At 44.7% G+C, this 23712-nt stretch overlaps 4 protein-coding genes across 5 annotated transcripts in view; 3 read left to right on the forward strand and 1 right to left on the reverse strand.

Moving 5' to 3' along the window:
• Nucleotides 1-935: 935 nt before the first annotated feature.
• On the forward strand, nucleotides 936-4484 carry LOC118286053 (e2f-associated phosphoprotein). 2 transcript variants are annotated; one of them, XM_035610155.2, is made up of 6 exons: nucleotides 936-1130; nucleotides 1988-2169; nucleotides 3057-3173; nucleotides 3297-3411; nucleotides 3504-3632; nucleotides 3752-4484. In XM_035610155.2, the coding sequence occupies exons 1-6, from the start codon at nucleotides 1051-1053 to the stop codon at nucleotides 4044-4046; spliced, it is 918 nt and encodes a 305-aa protein (XP_035466048.1). In that variant the 5' UTR covers nucleotides 936-1050; the 3' UTR covers nucleotides 4047-4484. The 2 variants fall into 2 exon arrangements, with proteins under 2 accessions (XP_035466048.1, XP_035466049.1); XM_035610156.2 differs by lacking the exon at nucleotides 936-1130 and adding an exon at nucleotides 1193-1215.
• Nucleotides 4485-4878: 394 nt separating this feature from the next.
• Nucleotides 4879-7296, forward strand: sptssa (serine palmitoyltransferase, small subunit A). Its single transcript, XM_035610159.2, has 2 exons — nucleotides 4879-5056; nucleotides 5779-7296. Exons 1-2 carry the CDS (start codon nucleotides 4954-4956, stop codon nucleotides 5880-5882), a joined length of 207 nt encoding a protein of 68 aa, XP_035466052.1. The 5' UTR covers nucleotides 4879-4953; the 3' UTR covers nucleotides 5883-7296.
• A 7394-nt stretch (nucleotides 7297-14690) lies between these two features.
• On the forward strand, nucleotides 14691-19101 carry egln3 (egl-9 family hypoxia-inducible factor 3). The gene is made up of 3 exons (XM_047337794.1): nucleotides 14691-15417; nucleotides 15608-15744; nucleotides 17987-19101. Exons 1-3 carry the CDS (start codon nucleotides 15232-15234, stop codon nucleotides 18072-18074), a joined length of 411 nt encoding a protein of 136 aa, XP_047193750.1. The 5' UTR covers nucleotides 14691-15231; the 3' UTR covers nucleotides 18075-19101.
• Nucleotides 19102-20180: 1079 nt separating this feature from the next.
• The window catches only part of slc3a2b (solute carrier family 3 member 2b), a 7066-nt gene continuing 3534 nt past the window's right edge, over nucleotides 20181-23712 (reverse strand). The window contains exons 5-8 of the mRNA XM_035611185.2: nucleotides 23000-23142; nucleotides 22287-22602; nucleotides 21400-21459; nucleotides 20181-20630 (exon numbers count right to left, since the gene is read on the reverse strand). Coding sequence (XP_035467078.1) covers nucleotides 20283-20630; nucleotides 21400-21459; nucleotides 22287-22602; nucleotides 23000-23142 — 867 coding nt within the window. The 3' untranslated portion in view covers nucleotides 20181-20282. The remainder of the gene's footprint in view (nucleotides 20631-21399; nucleotides 21460-22286; nucleotides 22603-22999; nucleotides 23143-23712) is intronic.

The raw sequence follows: 23712 nt of genomic DNA on the forward strand, positions 1-23712 counted from the left end.
ATACTGTATATATAATGAATATAATCAATCTTAATGTTGTGTTCTGTTTGTTGTGTTCCGCCCACATTTGAATTTAACATTTAAAACTTTTATGCCAATAAAGCTTTTTGAATTGAATAGAGAGAGAGAGGGAGAGGGACGGCCCCATGCCGTCACAGCATCTCTGGTCTGTTGGCGCCACCTAGAGGTACATGGATGTGACAGCAGCAGTTTTGCAGCGTCACATTTTCAGAAGCAGCAGAGTTTAATTCTCGTTGCTGTTGATTTAGCTTCGCTGTTGAATGAAATCTGTGTGTGTGTGTGTGTGTGTGTGTGTGTGTGTGTGTGTGTTTGCAGGACTAGATGTTTACAATGTAGAAAGGTAGAAAATTTGTTTGTACGAGGTAAAGAAATATATACTTAGATTTGAAAGATTAACATTTTATCTTATTTTATTTATTCATATTCAGTATCGTTTGAAAAAAAGAGAAAAACGAAAAAATAAAATGTATTTACAAATTTGCATAATTTATCAAATGAAAAATAAATGAATTGATCAAACGTCAAAATATCATTGAATAGATGAACACCAGAATAAAATGTGTAAAGAAAAGAATTATCTGTGTTTGGTTTGGTTCCTGCTGAAGACGGTTTGGTTTTATTTGCTGGATGTGGAGTTAAAACATCACCCAATAAAATGTGCAAAAAATGGTAAATAAATATAATGTTTATGTTGAAATACAAAAATTTGAGGAAATTCCTTTCAAAAGGGAAAATATTGATATTTTCCATTAATTTATTGTATAATTTTGTGTAAATTTGTGAATTGATTTTTTATTTTACAGGTATGCATCTCAGCTGTAGCTCACAGTCCTGACCAGTAGTCGTCAGTAGTCCGATATATCAATACGTAACTTCTTCCTATTGGTCAAACCAAGAACGAAGAAGAAGAAGAAGAAGAAGAAGAAGGAGGAGCGGAAGCGGAAGTGGAAGTGGAAGTTGTGGCTAACGCTCTGCGCTGCTCGCGTTTTCGTGATTTGTTTGTTTTTCCTTTTTTTAAAACTGTTAAAAATGAACCAGCTGCAGAAACCGGATGAGTTCGACTCGTACGAGATCGAGGAGCCGAGTGACGAGGACCGGGCCTCCAGCAGGTCAGACCCGGAACTGTTCGGCTGTGAAGAAGCGTGCAGCTCCGGCCGCGAGGCTAAACCTGCGGCTAGCTAGCTGGATGCTAACGTAAACAAACCGGCAGGGGACAGAAGCGAAGTGACTCCGGTGCCAACGTTTACTTTGTCTCAGCGCCGTTTGTTCACACGACGTCGATACAACGTGTTCGCGTCATGTGAAGCTCCGACAGACGGAGACAACAACACGTCGCGCAGACGTTTTGGTTTTTATTTCGTGATTTGTTAAAGTTCAACAAAGCGTCAAGTTCATCTGAAGTTGACAAACAAATGAGTCTCACGAGTTTTACAGCAGAAGAACTAGAGTCGACTCGACATTGACTTATCGGGGCCAACGCGATATTCGTGAGGGAAATAAAAGAAGATCGGATTCCGATGTCTTGGCCGACGGCGACGTGTCTGTGGAAGGATGAGATCGCGATGTTATCGTCGTAACGATTTGTTTCATTATCGGTTTATCTGTCGATTAGTTGCTTGATCCATAATATGGTGACAAATGATGCTCGTGCTAGGCAAACCCGAGAAATATTCCTGAAATAAAACATGAAATCACCCTTTTTCCCCCATAAAAACTATTTGAACCCATTAATCGATTAACAAAAGAGTTGGTGATTACTTTAGTGATCGATTACTATTGTTATTCTGTGTTATTGACTCGTTTAAGATTAGCAAACTAAAAGAAATTATCAAAATGTAACATTTATAATTAATTAAAAACATCAGTTTGTGTTAACTAAGTCTGTATATGATCTGTGATGATGTTTGAAGGTAGACAATCAATTTAAGTCGTCTGAACGTTTCCTCTCTCTCTCGCCGCATCGCAGCTCGGAGGACGAGCTGGACGTGCTGCTGAACGGGACGCCAGAGCAGAAGAAGAAGCTGATCCGAGAGTATCTAACAGGGGAGAGTGAGTCATCCAGCGGCGATGAGTTTGAGAAGGAGATGGAGGCGGAGCTCAGCACCACCATCAGGACCATAGAGGACACTTGGGCACCATCGACGACAGGTAACGCTCACCTGGGTACGACTTGCAACGTAACGCGAGTGCAGCATTTAGTCCGTTCTGGGATCTTTGAGGAATGGGGGGGGGGCATTTGTTTCCCTCACAGCTGATTGGTGAGGAGGGGAGAGAACAAGGTTATACTTTCGTTAGCTTTTGATTTAGTTCCCAGGAATACACAAAAACTACTGAACAGATTTCCATTAGGGATGGGGTCTGACCCAAAGAAGAACCCGTTGAATTTTGGAGTTGATATGGATAAACGGACAGATCCAGGAATTTAAAAACAACAACACTACTTTCTTGAAAGCCCCAGTGTGTCATTTTTTAAGTAATTTTCTGGCGCCACCTGGTGGTAAAGTTGCAAACCGAAATCAATTGAGTGACCGACAGGGGACACGTTATGGCGGCGCACCACTGATTCCAATTCTAGTTTCCGGCAGCGTATGAAAATTCTACATGAACACGACATATTCTGGACCATTTAGTTCAACAACCGTATTCAACACGATGTAGAAACATGGAAACTCACGAGGAGGTCGGGTCCACCTCATGGAACTATATTTAACTCATTATACATTCGTGAACAGCCATGGACAATATGTTCAAGTTCTGTGAAAAAGTTCTTCTAAATATTATACTCTGTAGCTTTAACGTAACAAAATGGGGCGTTCTCCAAAGTTTGGGATGTGACAGTGGGAACTAGAGAGAAGCAGCTGGTGAACACGGTGCTGCGACACATGCGGTCATCAACACGTGCACCATATGCACTCAGAAGGTGATGGCGAGTCAGGATTATCTTTATGAGAGTGTGAAGGCCGATCTTCACCCCACAAGAGATCTGTGAAACAGAACCTTACTGTGAGAGAATTCCTGAGTGTTTTATTTTCCAGCGCAACCCCCGGGAAGTGGAGGAGGAGGAGGTGACGGCAGCGGTCCTGGCCTCCCTAATCCTCGGATGTATGATAGCATCTACTTCGACTCAGACTCTGACGAAGAGAACAAACCAAGTAAGAGAACAACGTGAACGTTTCCCCGGGAACCTCTCTTCCTGCTTTTCAGCGGCAGGTGAAAGTGTCTGAACGACGACGTCGTCTCTATGATACTACTTTTCTGTCTTTTTTCCTCTGCAGGCAGCTCAACGGGCCGGAGGCGGAGACAGCGCGTCATACCGACCAATGACGAGCTGCTGTACGACCCCGACGAGGACGACCGCGACCAGGCCTGGGTGGACGCCAAGAGGAGAATGTAAGAACCTCAAGACTTTTACCAAACAGTTGGTCATCTAGAAAAGATTGACGCTAGATTTTTCATATCCCGCCTCTCGTCTTCCTGTCCAGGTATAACGGCAGGAAGCGACCAGCCGGAGCGTCGCAGTCGCGGACTCGTCGGGCGCAGGCTTTACCCAGCAGTGACGCCGTGCTGAACTGTCCAGCCTGCATGACGACACTTTGTCTGGACTGTCAGAGGTGAGACCAACTACGGTTCTCAGGGTTTTTAAGAACCACTAAAAATTAAAACAATGTGTTCACCGTTTTTTGGGAGGTATATTTTTAACGACACTGATTTCTTGGTCGCGTCTTTTCAGGCACGAAAAGTACCGGACGCAGTATCGGGCCATGTTCGTCATGAACTGCACGGTGAAGATAGACGAGGTGCTGCGCTACAAAACCCAGCAGGAGACGAAACAGAAGAGCAGGAAGAGGAGGCGGGGACAGAAAACGGAAGCTACAGAAAACAAGGCTCCCGACCCGGCGCCGGCAGGGATGGACGCGGGCGAGGCGTACCACCCGGTGCAGTGCACCGAGTGCTCCACGGAGGTGGCCGTGTTCGACAAGGACGAGGTGTATCACTTCTTCAACATCCTGGCCAGCCACTGCTGAGACGGGACCAACAGGACGGGTCGACCGCTTCTCCAGCGCTCCGGACTGAGAACGAGAATCCAGCTGCGACTTTCTCCCCGAGTCTGACGATCATGAATGGGCTCAAAGGCTTTCAGGGAATCATCAACCTTAAAGGGAAATCGGGAGGTAGTGGAACGTCGGCTTCGAGTTATTTATCTGTGAAACCTTTTAAATATTTTGACAAAAACTGAAATGTAAACTCTGGAAATCTGCTCGTCGCAGCTTTTCACTGCTAAAACTCTTGAACCTGACTAATACAGGACCAACGATACCAAAACCAAATTTGACCTTCTTTTTTTTTTACCTTAACACATTACATAAACACCTATATTTTTTTTCATAATTATGAGCAAGTTTATGTATTCAGCTGGAAATTTCAAAGTTGAAAAATAAAACTTGCTCCCGGTGCTCCCTCGAGACATTGGTTTTGTCTTTATCTGAAAACACTATGCACTTACTGACACTGATTGGATATGATATCGACCATGATTTTAATCACACTTCATAAACAGTTGTATATATAAAAGTTGTGCTGCCTCAGTGTCAATATATGTATGTTTATATATATATATATTAAATATATATATATTTTTTTATATATATATATATATATACAAAGTCAAAAGACTGAATATAATACACATTGCAAACATCATTTCCCCTGAAGATCAACAAAAGTATTTCTGATTCCCAATTAAATGACTGCGCTTTATTTTGAAAACCCGGATGTAGGAACTCCCAGTTCCCGCGTCAGAGCATTGCGCTCGAACACAGACCTGTGATTGGCTGAAAACGAGCACCGCGTGATCAATCGTCAGACGTCACATAACGTAACAAAAAGTAAAGTTCCAAGAGGAAGTGAGTCGCTGGAGAAGTCTGCCCCAACATGGCGCTGGGTGACTGCTGGAAACAGTTGTCCTGGTTCTACTACCAGTACCTGCTGGTGACGGCGCTCTACATGCTGGAGCCCTGGGAGCGGACCGTGTTCAGTATCCTTCCTCTCGGCGACCGACCCTCCGACGGGTCCTCCACAAGCTAACAAGCTAACATGCTAACTTTAGCTTTAGCTAACGCAGCGCGCAGTCGGTTTGTCAACGCTCAGAGTTTTCTGGACAGATTAATGACGTCGTGTCGGTCGTGTTGTGATATTACAGTGAATGTATTTTTTTACATCATTTCTTCGAGTTGATGGTGAATTCTGCTCGTACACAATGTGCCGGTCGGTCCTCGATCGAACGTTTGGACAGTCGAAGACAAATCGTTCGTGCAACAAAAACCGGATTGTGTTTCTACTCTGGAATAAAAGCCGAACTAAGAACCAACACGTGGTGGATTAGAAACAGTCTAAAGTTCTGTTCCACTGTGGACGGTTGTTGATCTGCGGCGATTGAGTTCTGGGCGAGTGGTCGTTAGTGTGAATGAGTCTTACAGGTGATGACATCCCTAACCCTCTCGCCCCCTCGCCCCCTCACTCACTCTCACCTTTGCCTTGTTCACATGTCAACAAAAAGCTCCAGCTAACCCGGGATGACGGCATTAAATGGTCATAAAATTTTTTTAAACAAAAATACAAAATGAAGAATCAGGTGATTAAGACCCCAGAACAGATTTCCAGTAAACTTGGTGGAAGGACGGAACTTGGACCAATGAACTTGTGTGTTTCAGTTGTATTCGTGTCCGTGCTTCTGTTTCCTCCTTGACTCCTCCTCAGACTCGCTGCTCGTCTCTGTGGCCGGCATGGCCGTGTACACCGGCTACCTCTTCATGCCGCAGCACATCATGGCGATCCTGCACTACTTCGAGGTCGTCCAGTGACACGACGCCGACGCCCGCCGCTCCCCGTCCGTCTCTGGCTTCCTGTCTGTCCTCTGCCTGTCTGTCTCTCCTGGGTTCCAGGTGGGGATCGTCTCACCTCCTTTTCCAAAGCTCATTTAATATCCCAGGTCAAATCTGTGGAGGCATTGTGGGTCGGACAGTTTCTCCTTCGCTCGTCTGAACAGTAATGGACTTCGGAGGAAGAGTGTGCCTCGAATCAAGCGCACCTTTACATTTTCTGAGAATGTGTTGCGTAAGTGGACGTCTGGTTGTGTTGAGTGACTGGACCATTTTGTTTTTATTCCATTGACATTGATGTGTCTTAAGAGTTTTATTCACGAGCAGCGAACCACAGTGGCTGATGGAGAAAATATTTTTTTTATTATTTACATTTTTTTTGGAGCCAAAGATGATTATTAGAGCAGCAGCTGATTGTTTTGTACCTTTTTTAAATCTCCATATTTTAACACACACACTGTAACGAGACATGTCCGCTGAAATGCACCTTTTAATTTTATTTCTAATATCTGTCATCGAACAGTTGCATCGCGTCGACTGCAGCGTCGTGAGTTTCGGGCGACGGCGTGTGAGCGGCGACTTCCTGTACAAACGACGTTAGTTGTGTCATTGTCGATCGTCCACATTCGATTTGTTTCGCCTTAATTATGAATGAGTCCACCGATAATTATTATTATTTTGTGTATTTCAGTGAATTTTTTTTTTTTAATTGCTGCCACCTGCAGTGGATTGTCTCCCCCTGGTGGAGGTTCTGAGCTTTACCTTCACTCTCTCTCGACGTTCCTCACATGATGCAGACGTTTACAGTTTCAACCATAACTCTGTTCACACCTTCAAGACATATTCAAGCAGAGCTGATGAGGATCATATCACAGACGGATCAGTGTACATAAAATCATCGTATGAAAACATTTGTTTTACAGAATAAACGTAGCAGGAAAGTCCTGTCTTTATGTTTAGAGTTTAAAAAAAGTGTTTTCTTAAGTTCTATAATTTTGTTTTATTTGTGTTTTGTTTTAAATTAAAATTAATGGATAAACTGTAAAATATCAAACCTCTATTACATTTCAGGGAGAACAAGATTTAAATATATCTTTATTTGAATCTGTCAATGATAACTAAAATGCCGTTATCTAACCTGTATATTTGAGGCTTGATATTTTGGTTTTATCATAAGTAACTATAAATAAAAAGAAAACAAAAGAAACGAAATATATAGATGTTAAAAATAGAAAATAAGCAATTTATTTCCCCCTGAAAATGTTCATATCGGTAAACATAAGCGCGGATACCAATATGTCTGTGCAAGGCTCATTTGGGACGATATCAATGGTCGGACTCTACTGCAAATTCCCACAACAATGTAAATTCAATAAAACAATGTTTCCTCTCTGCACACAAATGTTTAAGAAGTTTTTTTTATGTAATCATATTTAATGATCTTTATCTCTGCATAATTGTGTATTCTCCCCGTTGCTCCAGTGTACATGACCTCAGATACATATTTGTAAAGTTTTGTAGTCGGACAAGTTGGAAAATCTAAAGACTGTTGCATAACTCTGAAATCATTAAAGGGATAATTCACTACGCTAACACACGCTATGGTATTTTATTTTATCACAAATGAAGAAATGTCAGAGAAATGTTTTCTTGATTGATAAATAATATTTGTTCGGCTACACTTTTCAGCTTTGTTAAAAAATCATACAGCGTAGACTGAAAAAATAATGTTTTTATGAATTTCCTTTTTTCCTGTAGTTGCTGCTGTTGGACACTAGGTGGGAGTGTTTCCTCGTGTCAAATCTCTGATCGGTTGACAGAAACACTGAAGACATAACCTTATTAAACTGTTTGATTTAGTTGAAGATTTATATCATGAATTTGAATTAATTCTAAACACCCAGGGTAAAAAAAGACATTTTATTTATTTATGTTAATTCTATTATATTTATTTATTTGTCTCAGCAGCGTCAGGACGAAGAAAAACCATCAGTCAACATATTCAGTATTCATCACTCCGGTTCGATATGAATGGTCGTGACGAGGTGAGTCTCTGTCAAAAGCTGGGGCGGGCGTGCGTGGTACAAGCTGCTGTTAATCAGTTTATGATCGTAAACTTCATCACTGATGTTGATTATACACATGTAGTGTCTCTGGTGAGAGTCAGAGTGAGAGTGGACTTCAGGTTCCTCTCTGATGAACGACATGCAAGAGTTTTTGAATCAGTGGTGTTTCACCACGTCTGTGTTCAGTGGAGGAGGAGAACTCATCTCTCTCTCTGTGTTTATGACCTGATTCATTCTGGTTTTCTCTTATTTTGTTGTTGTGTGTTTTTTTTTTTACTCATTTCATTTGTAGAGGAGGTGATGTTCTCTTGTGAATCTTAATAAATATTGTTTTTAAAAATCAAAATCTTTCTCTCTCTCCCTCTCTCTCTCTCTCTCTCTCCATCTCTCTCTTTCTCTCTCTCTCTCTCTCTCCATCTCTCTTTCTCTCTCTCTCTCTCTCTCCATCTCTCTTTCTCTCTCTCTCTCTCTCTCTCTCTCTTTCTCTCTCTCAACACAGCAGAGATAGATTTATGTCCACCAGGTCGCCTTTCTTAGGGAGGAGGGTCAACACTGCCCTCCTGCAGCTCTGCGGAAGCGAGCAGTCCCCAAACTTTCGGTGAACACATCCATAATGTCTGTTTTCAGTTCCTCCCAGAAAGTCTTATAGAACTCTGGGGGGAGACCATCGATGCCAGGGGCTTTACCCCCCTGCATGCTCTGTAGTGCCCTGAAAACCTCCTCTTCAGTCAGGGGCCCCTCCAGCTCCCGGTTGTCGTCCCCAGAAACTGTGGGCAGGCCCCTGCAGAACACGCTGAAGGCCTCGTCATCTTCTGTGTACTCTGTACTGAACAGGTCGGAGTAGAACTCCACGGCTCTCTCCCTGATCTGCGTCGCCGTGGTGACCTGCTGTCCCCCCGCCGAACGCAGCGCGTGGATCATCCTGCTCCGTCCATTCTTCTTCTCCAAGCTGAAGAAAAACTTTGTCGGTGAGTCCATCAGTGCACAGTCTGGAACCGGGACCGGATCAGAGCCCCGTGTGCCTTCAACCCCAGTAGGTTTGCCAAGACGGCCTTTCCCTTCCTGAGGTCGTCAACACACCCCTGATTCCCAGCGGACTCAGCAGAACTCTGCAGGTCCACTATGGTCTTTTCTAGATATTGCATAGACTCGGTAATGTCCCGAGAAACATTTACAACGATGAAGTTGTGTGGTCTCGGAAAGATCAGGTGATTGTAGAAATGAAGAAGATCCATCTCCTCCTTGAGTTTGTAAATTGAATCTTCTGATGATGCAACAGAATCCAGTTCAGTAATACTTTCCGGTCCTGTCTTTTAAAACACGATCTGATCGTAGACTGTAAATATGAAAACAGACGTAGTCAACGAGTCGGGAGAGTGAAGCCAATGTTCAAGTGTCTGGAGCCTGTGTTCTCTGTACCGACCACCAGAGGGCGACTCTGAGTCTAATGACTCTTCTACTTGATTTATAACATCAGTAAACAGTGAATTGGATTATGTGTTATGCCCAACATGCTTCCGGTATAGTACAGTACAGTACAGTATAGTACAGTACGTGACCTCGCAGTGTGTTGTCATGGTGTTGTTGCTTCATACGTTCTGTGTCCTGATGGGCTGACAGACTCTGTCCAGGGGGCGATCTGCCACAACGCAGCACGCTGGTGAGGGGGGCAAAATAAATGTAATGTAAATGTAGTTATAGTGATATTCCCCCCCTGTGCGTCAGGTTGATTCGATTTCTCCCCTGCACATTTATTTCCTTTATGAAATGAGATATCTATCTATCTATATCTACGCCTCCTCTGGAACTGCACCAAAAAGTGTTTTTAAGTCTGTTATCTTTTATTCGTACACACACACACACACACACACACACACACACACACACACACACACACGTACACACACACACACGTACACACACACACACACACGTACACACATGTACACACACACACGTACACACACGTACACACACACACACACACACGTACACACACACACGTACACACACGTACACACACACACACACGTACACACACACACACACACACACGTACACACACACACACGTACACACACGTACACACACGTACACACAAACACACCATCCACCTCCACCTGAGGTTCTGTATCCTTCATAAAGGAACAACCAGAACCTCAACATGTTTCTTCCTTTTTTGAAAAACTAACAAGGAATCCCATGAATCCTTCCAAGAGTTCACCAATTAGTCGTCACCTCCGCCTCATTAAGGAGATAATCATCTGTTGTCCTTGGAGACGTCGCCCCTCACAGAGCTGCTCTCGCACAGTTTTTCTCTTCTGAACCAAGTTCAACGTTCAAACAACGTTCAGACAACAGAGGAAACTTATAACTATACAAACTGGTAATTAGTCCCTTGAAATGTCATTTCACTTTGGCGTCTGGTTCCCATCCACCTGATGATGAGTGTCTCCTCTGAGCGCTGATTTGTTCTCCATCGACTGCTGAAAAGACATATCTGGCTCCAACGTTGTTCAGTGTTTCACTTTCTTCCCCATGAGGTCGTTGATCTGGTTCTTTCCGGAGCGTCTTGTTTGCTTCCAACTGGGTTGATGAAACAAAACAAGGGTCCACAAGAGGCCTAGACCCTCCGTGGAGCCGGTTCTCGTCCTTCCACGTGGAATGTGGTCGGCTGATTCATCGTTGTGTCGTGGAGCTTTGAACTGTTCTTGTTCTTGAGTCACGGTACCATTAAGGTTCTCTTTCCATCAGTGCTGTTGGAAAAGGAGATCAAAAATAATTGTTTTTGATTTATTTTAACGTTGTGATCGCATGATTCCGATATTAGCATATTGCCGATATCTGCTGTTAAACTAGCGTCAGTCTTTTACCTGTAGTTAGCCTGTCAATTCAAATAACCTGATGAGATAAGTACACAAGGTTAATTCATTGTGAAAACATAGACTGTATATAGTGTGAAACAAGCTATGTCAGCTGCTATAGTTACTCAGAACTGTCACCAAGTAACGTTCAAGGACGAAAACAAATTCCAAAGATGCAGTTTGACAACATGAATAATATTTTAAAATGTCTAGCGACTCTTTCTATAAAGAACGAACGGACAGCAGAAGACAATGTCACACGGTATCTAAACGTCTTCTTCAGATCCAAATGTATCGTCCTTTCTGTGGCGTCGGATCGGAGAACTCGCCCAAACTCTGCCGTTCCTGTGGGCGAGATATCGGCTTTATAAACGAGGCGGCTTCTACAGTATGGAGACCGTGGGTCAACTCCAATTGTGCCCAAAGCTTACATTATCTTACTGAACTGCCTGTGTGGGTTATGATTTACTGTACATTGTAATGTGGGATCATGTTTTTGGCTGGGAACTAATTTTATCAGTCTCTCTCTCTTAGGGACTGATGCATGTTCCATCCCAGCAAAGTCGGCTGTGCATCAGTTCACGAGACACAGACAACTAGAAGGAATCCATGAAAACAGTCAAGGTACGTTAATATTGATGTTTGCTACATTGTCTCACACAAAAGTCTTATCTTCTGCCTTCTGCCCTCGGATTTCTCATCTAGATTTCTGTTGCGATCAAGACCAAGCATGGCTTTAAGCCCATAGGAGGGAAAACTCTGCCTCTTCATGTTGAACCTCAGTGGTCATCAGAGCAACAGTTGTCACCTGCCTGGAGAAAACTAAAAGATTTCAACCAAGACATGAAAGATGGAAAATGTGTCTTGCTCTGTCCCGATGGCTCGCAGACAACACATATCCCTGGGACTGAGACACCCTTTACAATCGAGAAGTACAAAGAGGCCGTTGGAAAAGCTTATCAAGGACCACATTGTACATCTGCACCCTTGAGGACAAGGAGTAAGTATAGAAAGACAATACATATCCATGTAAAACAAATCAGATTCTTCTTGTGATTAGTGGTTGGAGTTTGTTGGATTCCAGCTACAGTTTAGTTGCTGAGCATGTTAATTGGGCATATACTTTTAAACTGAGAGTGATCACAAAATCTTTTGTAAGGTGCAGGAGATGACTCAGAGGATGAGGAGGATAATGATGAGGTTGTTTTCATGGTGCCACCCAATATGTCACCTCTTTCTGACACAGGGGTAGCTACATCTCAGGACTGATTTGTTCAAGATGTCTATGCTGTACAGTAAAACTACAGTAAAATGTTCTGGACAACAGTTATGAGAATAAGCATATACAGTGGTTAGATTCAGTGTTAAGGATATGAATAAGTTAGGGTTTGATGTTTACTGAAATTCAAAATCGCATCAGGTAAGTGTGCATGGATAGCAGCTACAGACATTTTCTGTCTAGCTTTCAATATAGCCACATTACTATTTTTATAGCCACATTGGAAAATTTGTGTCACAAAGCCTATTGGTGAGGAGGTCCTCACGGGGCGACACCTGCTGGGCGTTTACCGCAACTACCTTTGGTTCTATCGACGCCAGTGATCTTTCTAATGATGGAAAACAGACTTCACTGTCCACTGGACATCCTGAGGGAAACTTACCCCCTGTTTCATTTTCGAGAAATGGTGCTGAGCAATTGTTTGGGGTGACCTGCTGAAGCTGCTGCCGCCGCGACCCGATCCCGGAGAAGCTGCTGACGACGCTGATGCTGATGCTGATGCTGCTGATGATGATGATGATGATGATGAGCAATTACTCAGCTGCAATACAACAAAACCCTTTGTCATTACCTTCTAACCACACACCAACAGATCATTTGAACGTCAATCAACTATTTATTAATGACCACACATCCGAAGTCTGTCAGTACAACATGGTGAGTAGCTCAATTCAACAGTGTCAGTGACATCGAACACAACAGACAATATGGATTCATTCAAATCAATAATTACAGACATTACAGATTAACTAAATGAAATGAAAGACAGAGCGTTCATCTGATATGAGAAACACTGTCACGGCACCTCTTGAAATGAACATCATAATAAATGATTATTAAATATGCTATGCGGCATCATGGCCGACAGTTATACAAGTATGCTCAGTAATCTATCTATCTATCTATACATCTATCTATCTATCTACCTCCTCCTCCTCTTCCTCCTCCTCCTCTTCCTCCTCCCGATGCCGCTCTTTGCGCTCGTCCCGGACTCGGACCTGGAGCTTCTGGCTCTGGAGCGGCTTCTTCCTCCTCCACCTCTTCTTTTTCCTCCTCCTCCTCCTCTTGCTCCTCCTCGTCCTCTTCTTTTTCCTCCTCCTCCTCTTCCTCTTCCTCCTCCTCTTGCTCCTCCTCCTCCTCTTCTTTTTCCTCCTCTTCTTTTTCCTCCTCCTCCTCCTCTTGCTCCTCCTCCTCCTCTTCCTCCTCTTCTTTTTCCTCCTCCTCCTCTTCTTTTTCCTCCTCTTGCTCCTCCTCTTCTTTTTCCTCCTCCTCCTCTTCCTCCTCCTCCTCTTCTTTTTCCTCCTCCTCCTCCTCTTGCTCCTCCTCCTCCTCTTCTTTTTCCTCCTCCTCCTCTTCCTCTTCCTCCTCCTCTTGCTCCTCCTCCTCCTCTTCTTTTTCCTCCTCTTCTTTTTCCTCCTCCTCCTCCTCTTGCTCCTCCTCCTCCTCTTCCTCCTCTTCTTTTTCCTCCTCCTCCTCTTCTTTTTCCTCCTCTTGCTCCTCCTCCTCTTCTTTTTCCTCCTCCTCCTCTTCCTCCTCCTCCTCTTCTTTTTCCTCCTCCTCCCTTCCTCCTCCTCCTCTTCTTTTTCCTCCTCCTCCTCCTCTTGCTCCTCCTCCTCCTCCTCCTCCTCTTCTTTTTCCTCCTCCTCCTCTTCTTTTTCCTCCTCTTGTTCCTCCTCCTCTTCTTTTTCCTCCTCCTCCTCTTCTTTTTCCTCCTCTTGCTCCCCCTCCGCTTCTTTTTCCTCCTCCTCCCTTCCTCCTCCTCCTCTTCTTTTTCCTCCTCCTCCTCCTCTTGCTCCTCCTCCTCCTCCTCCTCCTCTTCTTTTTCCTCCTCCTCCTCTTCTTTTTCCTCCTCTTGTTCCTCCTCCTCTTCTTTTTCCTCCTCCTCCTCCTCCTCCTCCTCCTCTTCTTTTTCCTCCTCCTCCTCTTCTTTTTCCTCCTCTTGCTCCTCCTCCTCTTCTTTTTCCTCCTCCTCCTCTTCCTCCTCCTCCTCTTCTTTTTCCTCCTCCTCCTCTTCCTCCTCCTCCTCTTCTTTTTCCTCCTCCTCCTCCTCCTCCTCCTCTTCTTTTTCCTCCTCCTCTTCTTTTTCCTCCTCCTCCTCTTCTTTTTCCTCCTCCTCCTCTTCTTTTTCCTCCTCCTCCTCCTCTTGCTCCTCCTCCTCCTCCTCCTCCTCTTCTTTTTCCTCCTCCTCCTCTTCTTTTTCCTCCTCTTGTTCCTCCTCCTCTTCTTTTTCCTCCTCCTCCTCCTCCTCCTCCTCCTCTTCTTTTTCCTCCTCCTCCTCTTCTTTTTCCTCCTCTTGCTCCTCCTCCTCTTCTTTTTCCTCCTCCTCCTCTTCCTCCTCCTCCTCTTCTTTTTCCTCCTCCTCCTCTTCCTCCTCCTCCTCTTCTTTTTCCTCCTCCTCCTCCTCCTCCTCCTCCTCTTCTTTTTCCTCCTCCTCCTCTTCTTTTTCCTCCTCCTCTTCTTTTTCCTCCTCCTCCTCTTCTTTTTCCTCCTCCTCCTCTTCCTCCTCCTCCTCTTCTTTTTCCTCCTCCTCCTCTTCCTCCTCCTCCTCTTCTTTTTCCTCCTCCTCCTCCTCTTGCTCCTCCTCCTCCTCTTCTTTTTCCTCCTCCTCCTCTTCCTCCTCCTCCTCTTCTTTTTCCTCCTCCTCCTCTTCCTCCTCCTCCTCCTCGCCCTCCGACCGCAAAGAGCATCACAATTCAAAAGTCTGAATCAAACAGAAAAGTCCGAGCCACCAATCACGTCTATAAAAAAAAGTGATTCTAAAAAAAGAAAGAAAATATGGAACATTTCAGATTTTAATATTGTGATTTATTGCAAATGTTTTTGTGTTGTGATAAAAGTTAAATAAAATACTGTAATTATACGGTTAAATAGTAAAGTTACAATAAAGTTAGATAAAGTTGTTTTTATAAAATAAAATATGGTATTGTTATAATAAAGTTCAATAAAATGTTATTATAGTAAAGTTAACATCGTTCTGTTATAATAAAGTCGAATGAAGTTAGATAAAGTTGTTTTTATTATCAAGGTTCATGGTGACGAACTGTCAAAAGTGTTGTTTCAATCTCCTGCTTGATTCTGCTTTCAATACTTTTGTTTGATTTTACTGTAAAACAGATCTAATTATGTGCGCGCGTGTGTCGGTGTGTGTTGGCGTGTGCGCTCGTGTGTGTGTGTGTGTGTGTATGTGCGCGCGTGTGTGTGTCCATCTTTGGGCCATGGTGGCGTGTTACCCGGGAAACGGCGCAGGTTACGTTAAACACGTTGACAACCCGAACCGTGAGGGACGCTGCTTCACCTGGAGCGCCAAGGTGCGTTCAGGGACCGCCGGTCACCACAAGACTTGTAACCATGTTACTGTGACCGTTGATAAAATGTGACTGTTTGAAGTGATGCCCTCTGATGTCACACACAGCTGACGTCGTTGTTGTTGTCGTTGTTGTCGTTGTTGTTGTTGTCGTCGTTGTCGTTGTTTCTTTTGTCGTCGTCGTCGTGCATCAGGAGTACTGCGGCGTCCTCAGGATCTTTCCTGAAGGGAAGTCCAATGTCGCCGACTTCAAACCGCTTTTAGACCGGCTGCTCTTCTTCTGGTCCGACCGCAGGAACCCACACGAGGTGCAGCCCTCCTACGCCACCAGGTGACCAATCAGTCAGTCAATCAGTCAGTCAGTCAACCAATCAGTCAGTCAATCAGTCAGTCAGTCAGTCAACCAATCAGTCAGTCAATCAGTCAGTCAATCAGTCAGTCAGTCAGTCAACCAATCAGTCAGTCAATCAGTCAACCAATCAGTCAGTCAGTCAGTCAGTCAACCAATCAGTCAGTCAGTCAGTCAGTCAACCAATCAGTCAGTCAGTCAGTCAACCAATCAGTCAGTCAGTCAGTCAACCAATCAGTCAGTCAATCAGTCAGTCAGTCAGTCAACCAATCAGTCAGTCAGTCAGTCAACCAATCAGTCAGTCAATCAGTCAGTCAGTCAGTCAACCAATCAGTCAGTCAATCAGTCAGTCAGTCAGTCAACCAATCAGTCAGTCAGTCAGTCAACCAATCAGTCAGTCAGTCAGTCAACCAATCAGTCAGTCAATCAGTCAGTCAGTCAACCAATCAGTCAGTCAGTCAGTCGACCAATCAGTCAGTCAGTCAGTCAACCAATCAGTCAGTCAGTTAGTCAGTCAACCAATCAGTCAGTCAATCAGTCAGTCAACCAATCAGTCAGTCAGTCAGTCAACCAATCAGTCAGTCAATCAGTCAGTCAGTCAACCAATCAGTCAGTCAGTCAGTCAACCAATCAGTCAGTCAGTCAGTCAACCAATCAGTCAGTCAGTTAGTCAGTCAACCAATCAGTCAGTCAATCAGTCAGTCAACCAATCAGTCAGTCAGTCAGTCAACCAATCAGTCAGTCAATCAGTCAGTCCGTCAACCAATCAGTCAGTCAGTCAACCAATCAGTCAGTCAATCAGTCAACCAATCAGTCAGTCAGTCAGTCAACCAATCAGTCAGTCAATCAGTCAACCAATCAGTCAATCAGTCAGTCAACCAATCAGTCAGTCAGTCAGTCAACCAATCAGTCAATCAGTCAGTCAATCAGTCAGTCAGTCAATCAGTCAGTCAACCAATCAGTCAATCAGTCAGTCAGTCAACCAATCAGTCAGTCAGTCAGTCAACCAATCAGTCAGTCAATCAGTCAGTCAGTCAGTCAATCAGTCAGTCAGTCAATCAGTCAGTCAGTCAGTCAATCAGTCAATCAGTTAGTCAGTCAGTCAGTCAATCAGTCAGTCAACCAATCAGTCAATCAGTCAATCAGTCAATCAGTCAGTCAGTCAGTCAGTCAGTCAATCAGTCAGTCAGTCAGTCAATCAGTCAGTCAGTCAATCAGTCAGTCAGTCAGTCAATCAGTCAATCAGTTAGTCAGTCAGTCAGTCAATCAGTCAGTCAACCAATCAGTCAATCAGTCAATCAGTCAATCAGTCAGTCAGTCAGTCAGTCAGTCAATCAGTCAATCAGTCAGTCAGTCAGTCAGTCAGTCAATCAGTCAATCAGTTAGTCAGTCAGTCAGTCAATCAGTCAGTCAACCAATCAGTCAATCAGTCAATCAGTCAATCAGTCAGTCAGTCAGTCAGTCAGTCAATCAGTCAGTCAGTCAGTCAATCAGTCAGTCAGTCAATCAGTCAGTCAGTCAGTCAATCAGTCAATCAGTTAGTCAGTCAGTCAGTCAATCAGTCAGTCAACCAATCAGTCAATCAGTCAATCAGTCAATCAGTCAGTCAGTCAGTCAGTCAGTCAATCAGTCAATCAGTCAGTCAGTCAGTCAGTCAGTCATCCTGAGGAGAGGCGGGAGGAGATTTGTCCATTTCAGTAACACGCTGAGACAAAGCACAGTTTGTCTCTGAAAGGATTTTTGGGTTTGATTATTTTCATCATCATCATTCCACCACCAATGATTATTGATCAAGTGACAAGAGAATATCGTGGTCTCAAAAGTGACGTGATAATGAAAACCACCATAACTCAACTTTATTGATATAGCACCAGAAAGACAGAAAGAGTGAGAGACAGACAGACAGACAGACAGTCTTAAATATTATTGTTGTAAAACAAATAAATACATTTTCATCTGCAGAGATGAAACAAACAAAACAAAAACGAAATAAACTTTTTTCTTTTTATTTATCGAAAATGTCACAGTGAATTAATATAAAATAATCCATTCGGATCAAAGATTTTTTATTTATTAAACTGAAATTATGTCCTTAATAAGGGGGGGGGTAATTACAGCTTTTTATACTGATGTCGAAGCCACGCCCCCTCTCCCCTCTTGTGGTCAGAAACATGAAGAGGCGGCGTGTGTTGGTGAAGTAACCACGGCTCAGAGGACATTACAGTAATGTGTTTCAGGTTTGGTGCCTCGATTCTGAGGAAAGAACCGAGGCCAAGAGACGCTTCCAATACCTGACGGGTACGAACACCTGACAACACCTAGTTTGTTTGAATTCATGTAGTTTATCAACACTCACTGTAGACGATTAAAAAAACAACCTCTCTCTGCATCATCAACAAACCATTACATCACACGGTCTATTAATAATTAATAATCAATGAAGTTGAATCAGGAAGACGGAGACCGTGGACATCTGAAGCAGAACTCTTTAGATTTTCTGGTTGGTTACACAGATTCAACAGGTGGTCAGTGCATCGTGTCCGGTCTCACTCAGAATAATGTCGTCATCTCACAGACAGAATGTCTGTCTCCATAGAAACGCTCTTTCTCTGTCTCAGTAGATTTAGGACAAAGGACCGACCTTTAACCACACTCAACACTCTGAGAGGCAGGACAGACGTTTCCCCGACATTTACACTATGGAGGCCCTGAAGGGTCAGAGTGGGAAGGTCGAGTCTTTACTCGTGATCCACCGACACCAACACTCTTCACAATCTTTTCATCTTAACTTTTAAAACAACTCAAGCATAAACAATCCTTCATTTGTTGCACATTTGGCCGGGGTTGATCCACAGTTAATTTGTTCAGAAGAAGAAACTGATTCTGTTCTGAATTCCCGTTTGTAGCTCGGTGTCCTCGTGTGTTTCAGCGTCGCCGGGCAGCAGCTCCTGCCGATCCTGAAGAAAACGCTGTCACCTGGTGTTTGTGACACTGAACTGCAGGAGAGGACCACAGGATTCTTTGTGGCTCAAACCTTCTGGAGAAGATGAAAAACTCCGGCTGCAGTAGACGACCTGCCTGCACTGACCGGATCAGTGACGAGTTCAGGGACCAGCAGCTGCTCTACCTGACGTTTTTTTCAAAACTCTGCTCTGAGGAGAAAAACGAGACGCTGAGCAGCGACGTCGAGCGCTCGTCCACGTTGACGGACGGAAAGAAATGAGAGACACGAGGCCTGAAACACGATTTAATCACAAGATGAAGACGAACACAGGATCACGTGTTTTACGTCTGAACATCCACGGATGTGAGCTGGAACTCACCAAAATAAAGTTTATATGAAAGTGAAATTATGTGTTAATTAAATCTATGAATCAATGTGAGACTTTCTTCTTCTGTGCCGCAAACATCCGACGTTTGTTGCATCACAGATCCAGATGTTCGATCACGAAACGGAGGAAGTGCTGCTTTTATTTTCTAATTATCTTCTTAATCAATTTATGTTTAATGATTTAGAGAAGTAAAAGAACGAACAACACTCAGTAAGAACATGAACTCTTTAAGTCTGGAGTCAATCGATTCATCAAAAATATCAGATTAATCCAGAATTTAGAAGAAATTATAAATAGTTACAGTCTCAAAATAGTGTAAAAAAAATTCTCTATTTACCACAACTGTAAAATGTCTCACCAGCTGTTTTTCTCCAGAACTTCTTACTGATATCACTCCTCATAGTTACTGCGTCAGTATATACAGAATATGTGTTTGATTTTTCATCTGACAGCAACAGATCACACATCAAAACTCCTTTTCTTTCATTTTTATTTTGTTTTCACAGAACGCACGACACAGAGACGACAAGTGTCTCATCACGTAACACGATTCATATTCACCTCACCGTTATCGTGAAGGATCTACCATCACCACCACAAACTACCACACATTTAATTAAAGCCCAACAGGGACAGGATGTAACATCAGATGGAAACCAACCATATGGATGGATGATGATGGATGATGATGATGGATGATGATTATTGGATGATGATGGATGATGATGATGGATGATGATGATTGGATGATTATGGATGATGATTATTGGATGATGATGGATGATGATGATGGATGATGATGATGGATGATGATGATTGGATGATGAAGGATGATTATCTGATGATGATGGATGATGATGATGGATGATGATGATGTATGATGATGATTGGATGATGATGGATGATTATTGGATTATGATGGATGATGATGATGGATGATGATGGATGATGATTATTGGATAATGATGGATGATGATGATGATGGATGATGATGATGGATGATGATGACGGATGATGATGATTGGATGATGATGGATGATTATTGGATGATGATGGATGATGATGATGGATGATGATGATGGATGATTATTGGATGATGATGGATGATTATTGGATGATGATGGATGATTTGAATGATTTAACTCGGGCTCTAAAAGTGAAACACATGAAGTGAATTGACTCTCTGCTCTATCCCCTGTAGGGAAACCTGAGGAGTGCGGCCTGTCCGGGGCCGAGCCGCAGGTCTGTCAGGTCCAGGCTGGTGTCCGCGGGCAGGACGCTGCTGTTGGTGCTGAGGACCACCGCCGCTCGCCGGGGCAGAGCGGCGTCGGTCAGCTGCAGCAGCGCCGCCTCCTCCGCCCAGTTGAAGGCGGCCAGGTAACGCTCGCTCTGGTCCCAGACCCGCAGGTACGCCAGCGAGGAGGAGGAGTTAGAGAGCAGGACAAAGTCTCCGAACAGCAGGGAGCGCTCTTTCCCCCGCAGCTCGCTCAGAGCGCGGAAGAAACTGAGGCAGGACAAACGCTCGGATCGCTCGTCCTGCAAGAGACAGAGATCAGTACTGCAATATTGCTGCTGGTGCTAATACTACTGATGATAATACTGCGATACTGCTGCTGGTGCTAATACTACTGATGATAATACTGATGATAATACTGCGATACTGCTGCTGGTGCTAATACTGCTAATAATACTGCAATACTGCTGCTGGTGCTAATACTGCTGATAATAATACTGCAATACTGCTGCTGGTGCTAATACTGCTGATAATAATACTGCAATACTGCTGCTGGTACTAATACTGCTCATAATAATACTGCAATACTGCTGCTGGTGCTAATACTGCTGATAATAATACTGCAATACTGCTGCTGGTACTAATACTGCTGATAATAATACTGCAATACTGCTGCTGGTACTAATACTGCTGATAATAATACTGCAATACTGATGCTGGTGCTAAAACTACTGATAATACTACTGCAAGAAACTGTGTCCGGACCGACGCTGGGCCTTCTGCTCCTCTCCAGAGACAGAGGAGTTTTCAGCAGTATAAAAACCACTAATACCACTGGTACCAGTAGTAATACTAGAAGTAGTCTACCTCCACTGCTGATATTGTTACTAATACGTCAGTACTTCTACTTCTACTTCCTCTGGTTGGCTACAAGCGTTAGAGGAACGTGTACATGTGAGTGCTCCGATAAAGTATTACCAGTACACCTGGTACTAGTAGTAAACAGGTATTATTATCTTGAGCGTCTTTTGGGACCGATGTTCTCGTATCTCCATGTGTCTGTTGTTTTACCTGTAGAGTCTCATTCAGCTCCTCGTCTGAGTCCCACAGCATCTTGGGAAACTTGGTGCCCTGAAGTAGAGATGATGCTTTAGAAGATGACAAACATCGCAAACCTTGACAGAACACGTGGGACATTCCTGACTGTCCCAAGGGGGGGGGGGGGGGCATTTATTTATGTCACTGTCACATGAGAACGTTTCGTCGAGGACTTTTGCAGAAGATTCACGTGTGTTGGTGATATAATAACGTTTGACGTACGACCAGAGGGGGTCGTTAACTAAACGTTCGCAAATTTCATAACTGACGTCAGAGGAAAATGGCGGCCAAGGGAATATGGTGAACGGGCCCTGAAACGCCGCCTGTGCTCTTGAAATCTTTGGGTCGTTACTCACAGTCCCAGGAACGTCCTCTGCTCTGTGGGTCGTCATCCCCTCAAACATTCTCTGACATTTTTACAATTTGAACCCATTTGAACCCACTTGAACCCACTTGAACCCATTTGAACCCATTTGAACCCACTTGAACCCATTTTAACACATTTGAACCCATTTGAAAAACTTGAACCCATTTGAACCCACTTGAACCCACTTGAACCCATTTGAACCCATTTGAACACATTTGAACCCATTTGAACCCACTTGAACCCATTTGAACCCACTTGAACCCATTTGAACCCATTTGAACACATTTGAACCCATTTGAACCCACTTGAACCCATTTGAACCCACTTGAACCCATTTGAACCCACTTGAACCCATTTGAACCCACTTGAACCCATTTGAACACATTTGAACCCATTTGAACACATTTGAACATATTTGTGTCTGATTTTAAAGTCCAGCTGCTGGTCACGTAAAGAACGACAGCACAGACACCGACAGACGCTCTGTCCGCACCTCGTCCATCAGGCCGATCTCGTCTCCGTAGTTGAAGACGGGCGTCCCGGGCAGCGTGAGCAGCAGCAGCTGGTGCAGCTTCACCAGGGCCGGGCCCACCAGCGACGCCAGGTGTCCCTCGGTCCGGCCCCCGAGGCTCCAGGCCAGCTTGGTCTGGTTGTGGGACGAGTACAAGCGCTGGACGGACCGAGCGAGCTCCGAGACATCTGGGTCTCCGGAACGGAGGACCCTGGAGATCAGGACGTCCACACCAGTGGAGGAGAGGAGGGAGGACACGTCCTCGGCAGAGGATCGATCTGTGACACCGATCAGGACCCTGGAGGCATCCACAGTGTGAGACAGACAGAGAGACAGACAGACAGACAGACAGACAAACAGACAGACAGAGAGACAGACAGACAGAAGAGAGAGAGACCAACGGACAGACAGACAGAGAGAGAGAGAGACAGACAGACAGACAGACAGACAGACAGAGAAACAGACAGACAGAGAGAGAGAGAGACAGACAGACAGAGAGAGAGAAAGACAGACAGACAGACAGACAGACAGACAGACAGACAGACAGAGAAACAGACAGACAGAGAGAGAGAGAGACAGACAGACAGACAGACAGACAGACAGAGAAACAGACAGACAGAGAGAGAGAGAGACAGACAGACAGACAGACAGACAGAGAAACAGACAGACAGAGAGAGAGACAGAAAGAGAGACACCTTTTGTTGGGATACTCCTCCGTCGTGTTCTGGACGATGGCTCGGATGTCGGCCCACAGAGACGGCACCACAGTGGAAACGCGCTCCACCTCCGACAGCTGGACGCCGTCCACACCTTGGTTCAGCCAGAACACCAGAGCAGACTAAGGAGACAAGAGAGACGAGACCTGGTCACCACAGAGACCTGGTCCCCACAGAGACCTGGTCCCCTCAGAGACCTGGTCCCCTCAGAGACCTGGTCCCCTCAGAGACCTGGTCCTCTCAGAGACCTGGTCCCCTCAGAGACCCTGTCCCCACAGAGACCCTGTCCCCACAGAGACCTGGTCCCCTCAGAGACCTGGTCCCCACAGAGACCTGGTCCTCACAGAGACCTGGTCCCCACAGAGACCTGGTCCCCACAGAGACCTGGTCCTCACAGAGACCTGGTCACCACAGAGACCTGGTCCTCTCAGAGACCTGGTCCCCTCAGAGACCCTGTCCCCACAGAGACCTGGTCCTCTCAGAGACCTGGTCCCCACAGAGACCTGGTCCTCACAGAGACCTGGTCCCCACAGAGACCTGGTCCTCACAGAGACCTGGTCACCACAGAGACCTGGTCCCCTCAGAGACCCTGTCCCCACAGAGACCCCATTTAAAGACAGAGGATCAGAAGCGACTCCAGGTTTCCTGGACTTTGGATGAGGTTCAGCGAGGACTGAAAGCTCTTCCTGGTT

This window comes from Scophthalmus maximus, chromosome 15, assembly GCF_022379125.1.
Source record: "Scophthalmus maximus strain ysfricsl-2021 chromosome 15, ASM2237912v1, whole genome shotgun sequence".
Classification (NCBI taxonomy): domain Eukaryota; kingdom Metazoa; phylum Chordata; class Actinopteri; order Pleuronectiformes; family Scophthalmidae; genus Scophthalmus; species Scophthalmus maximus.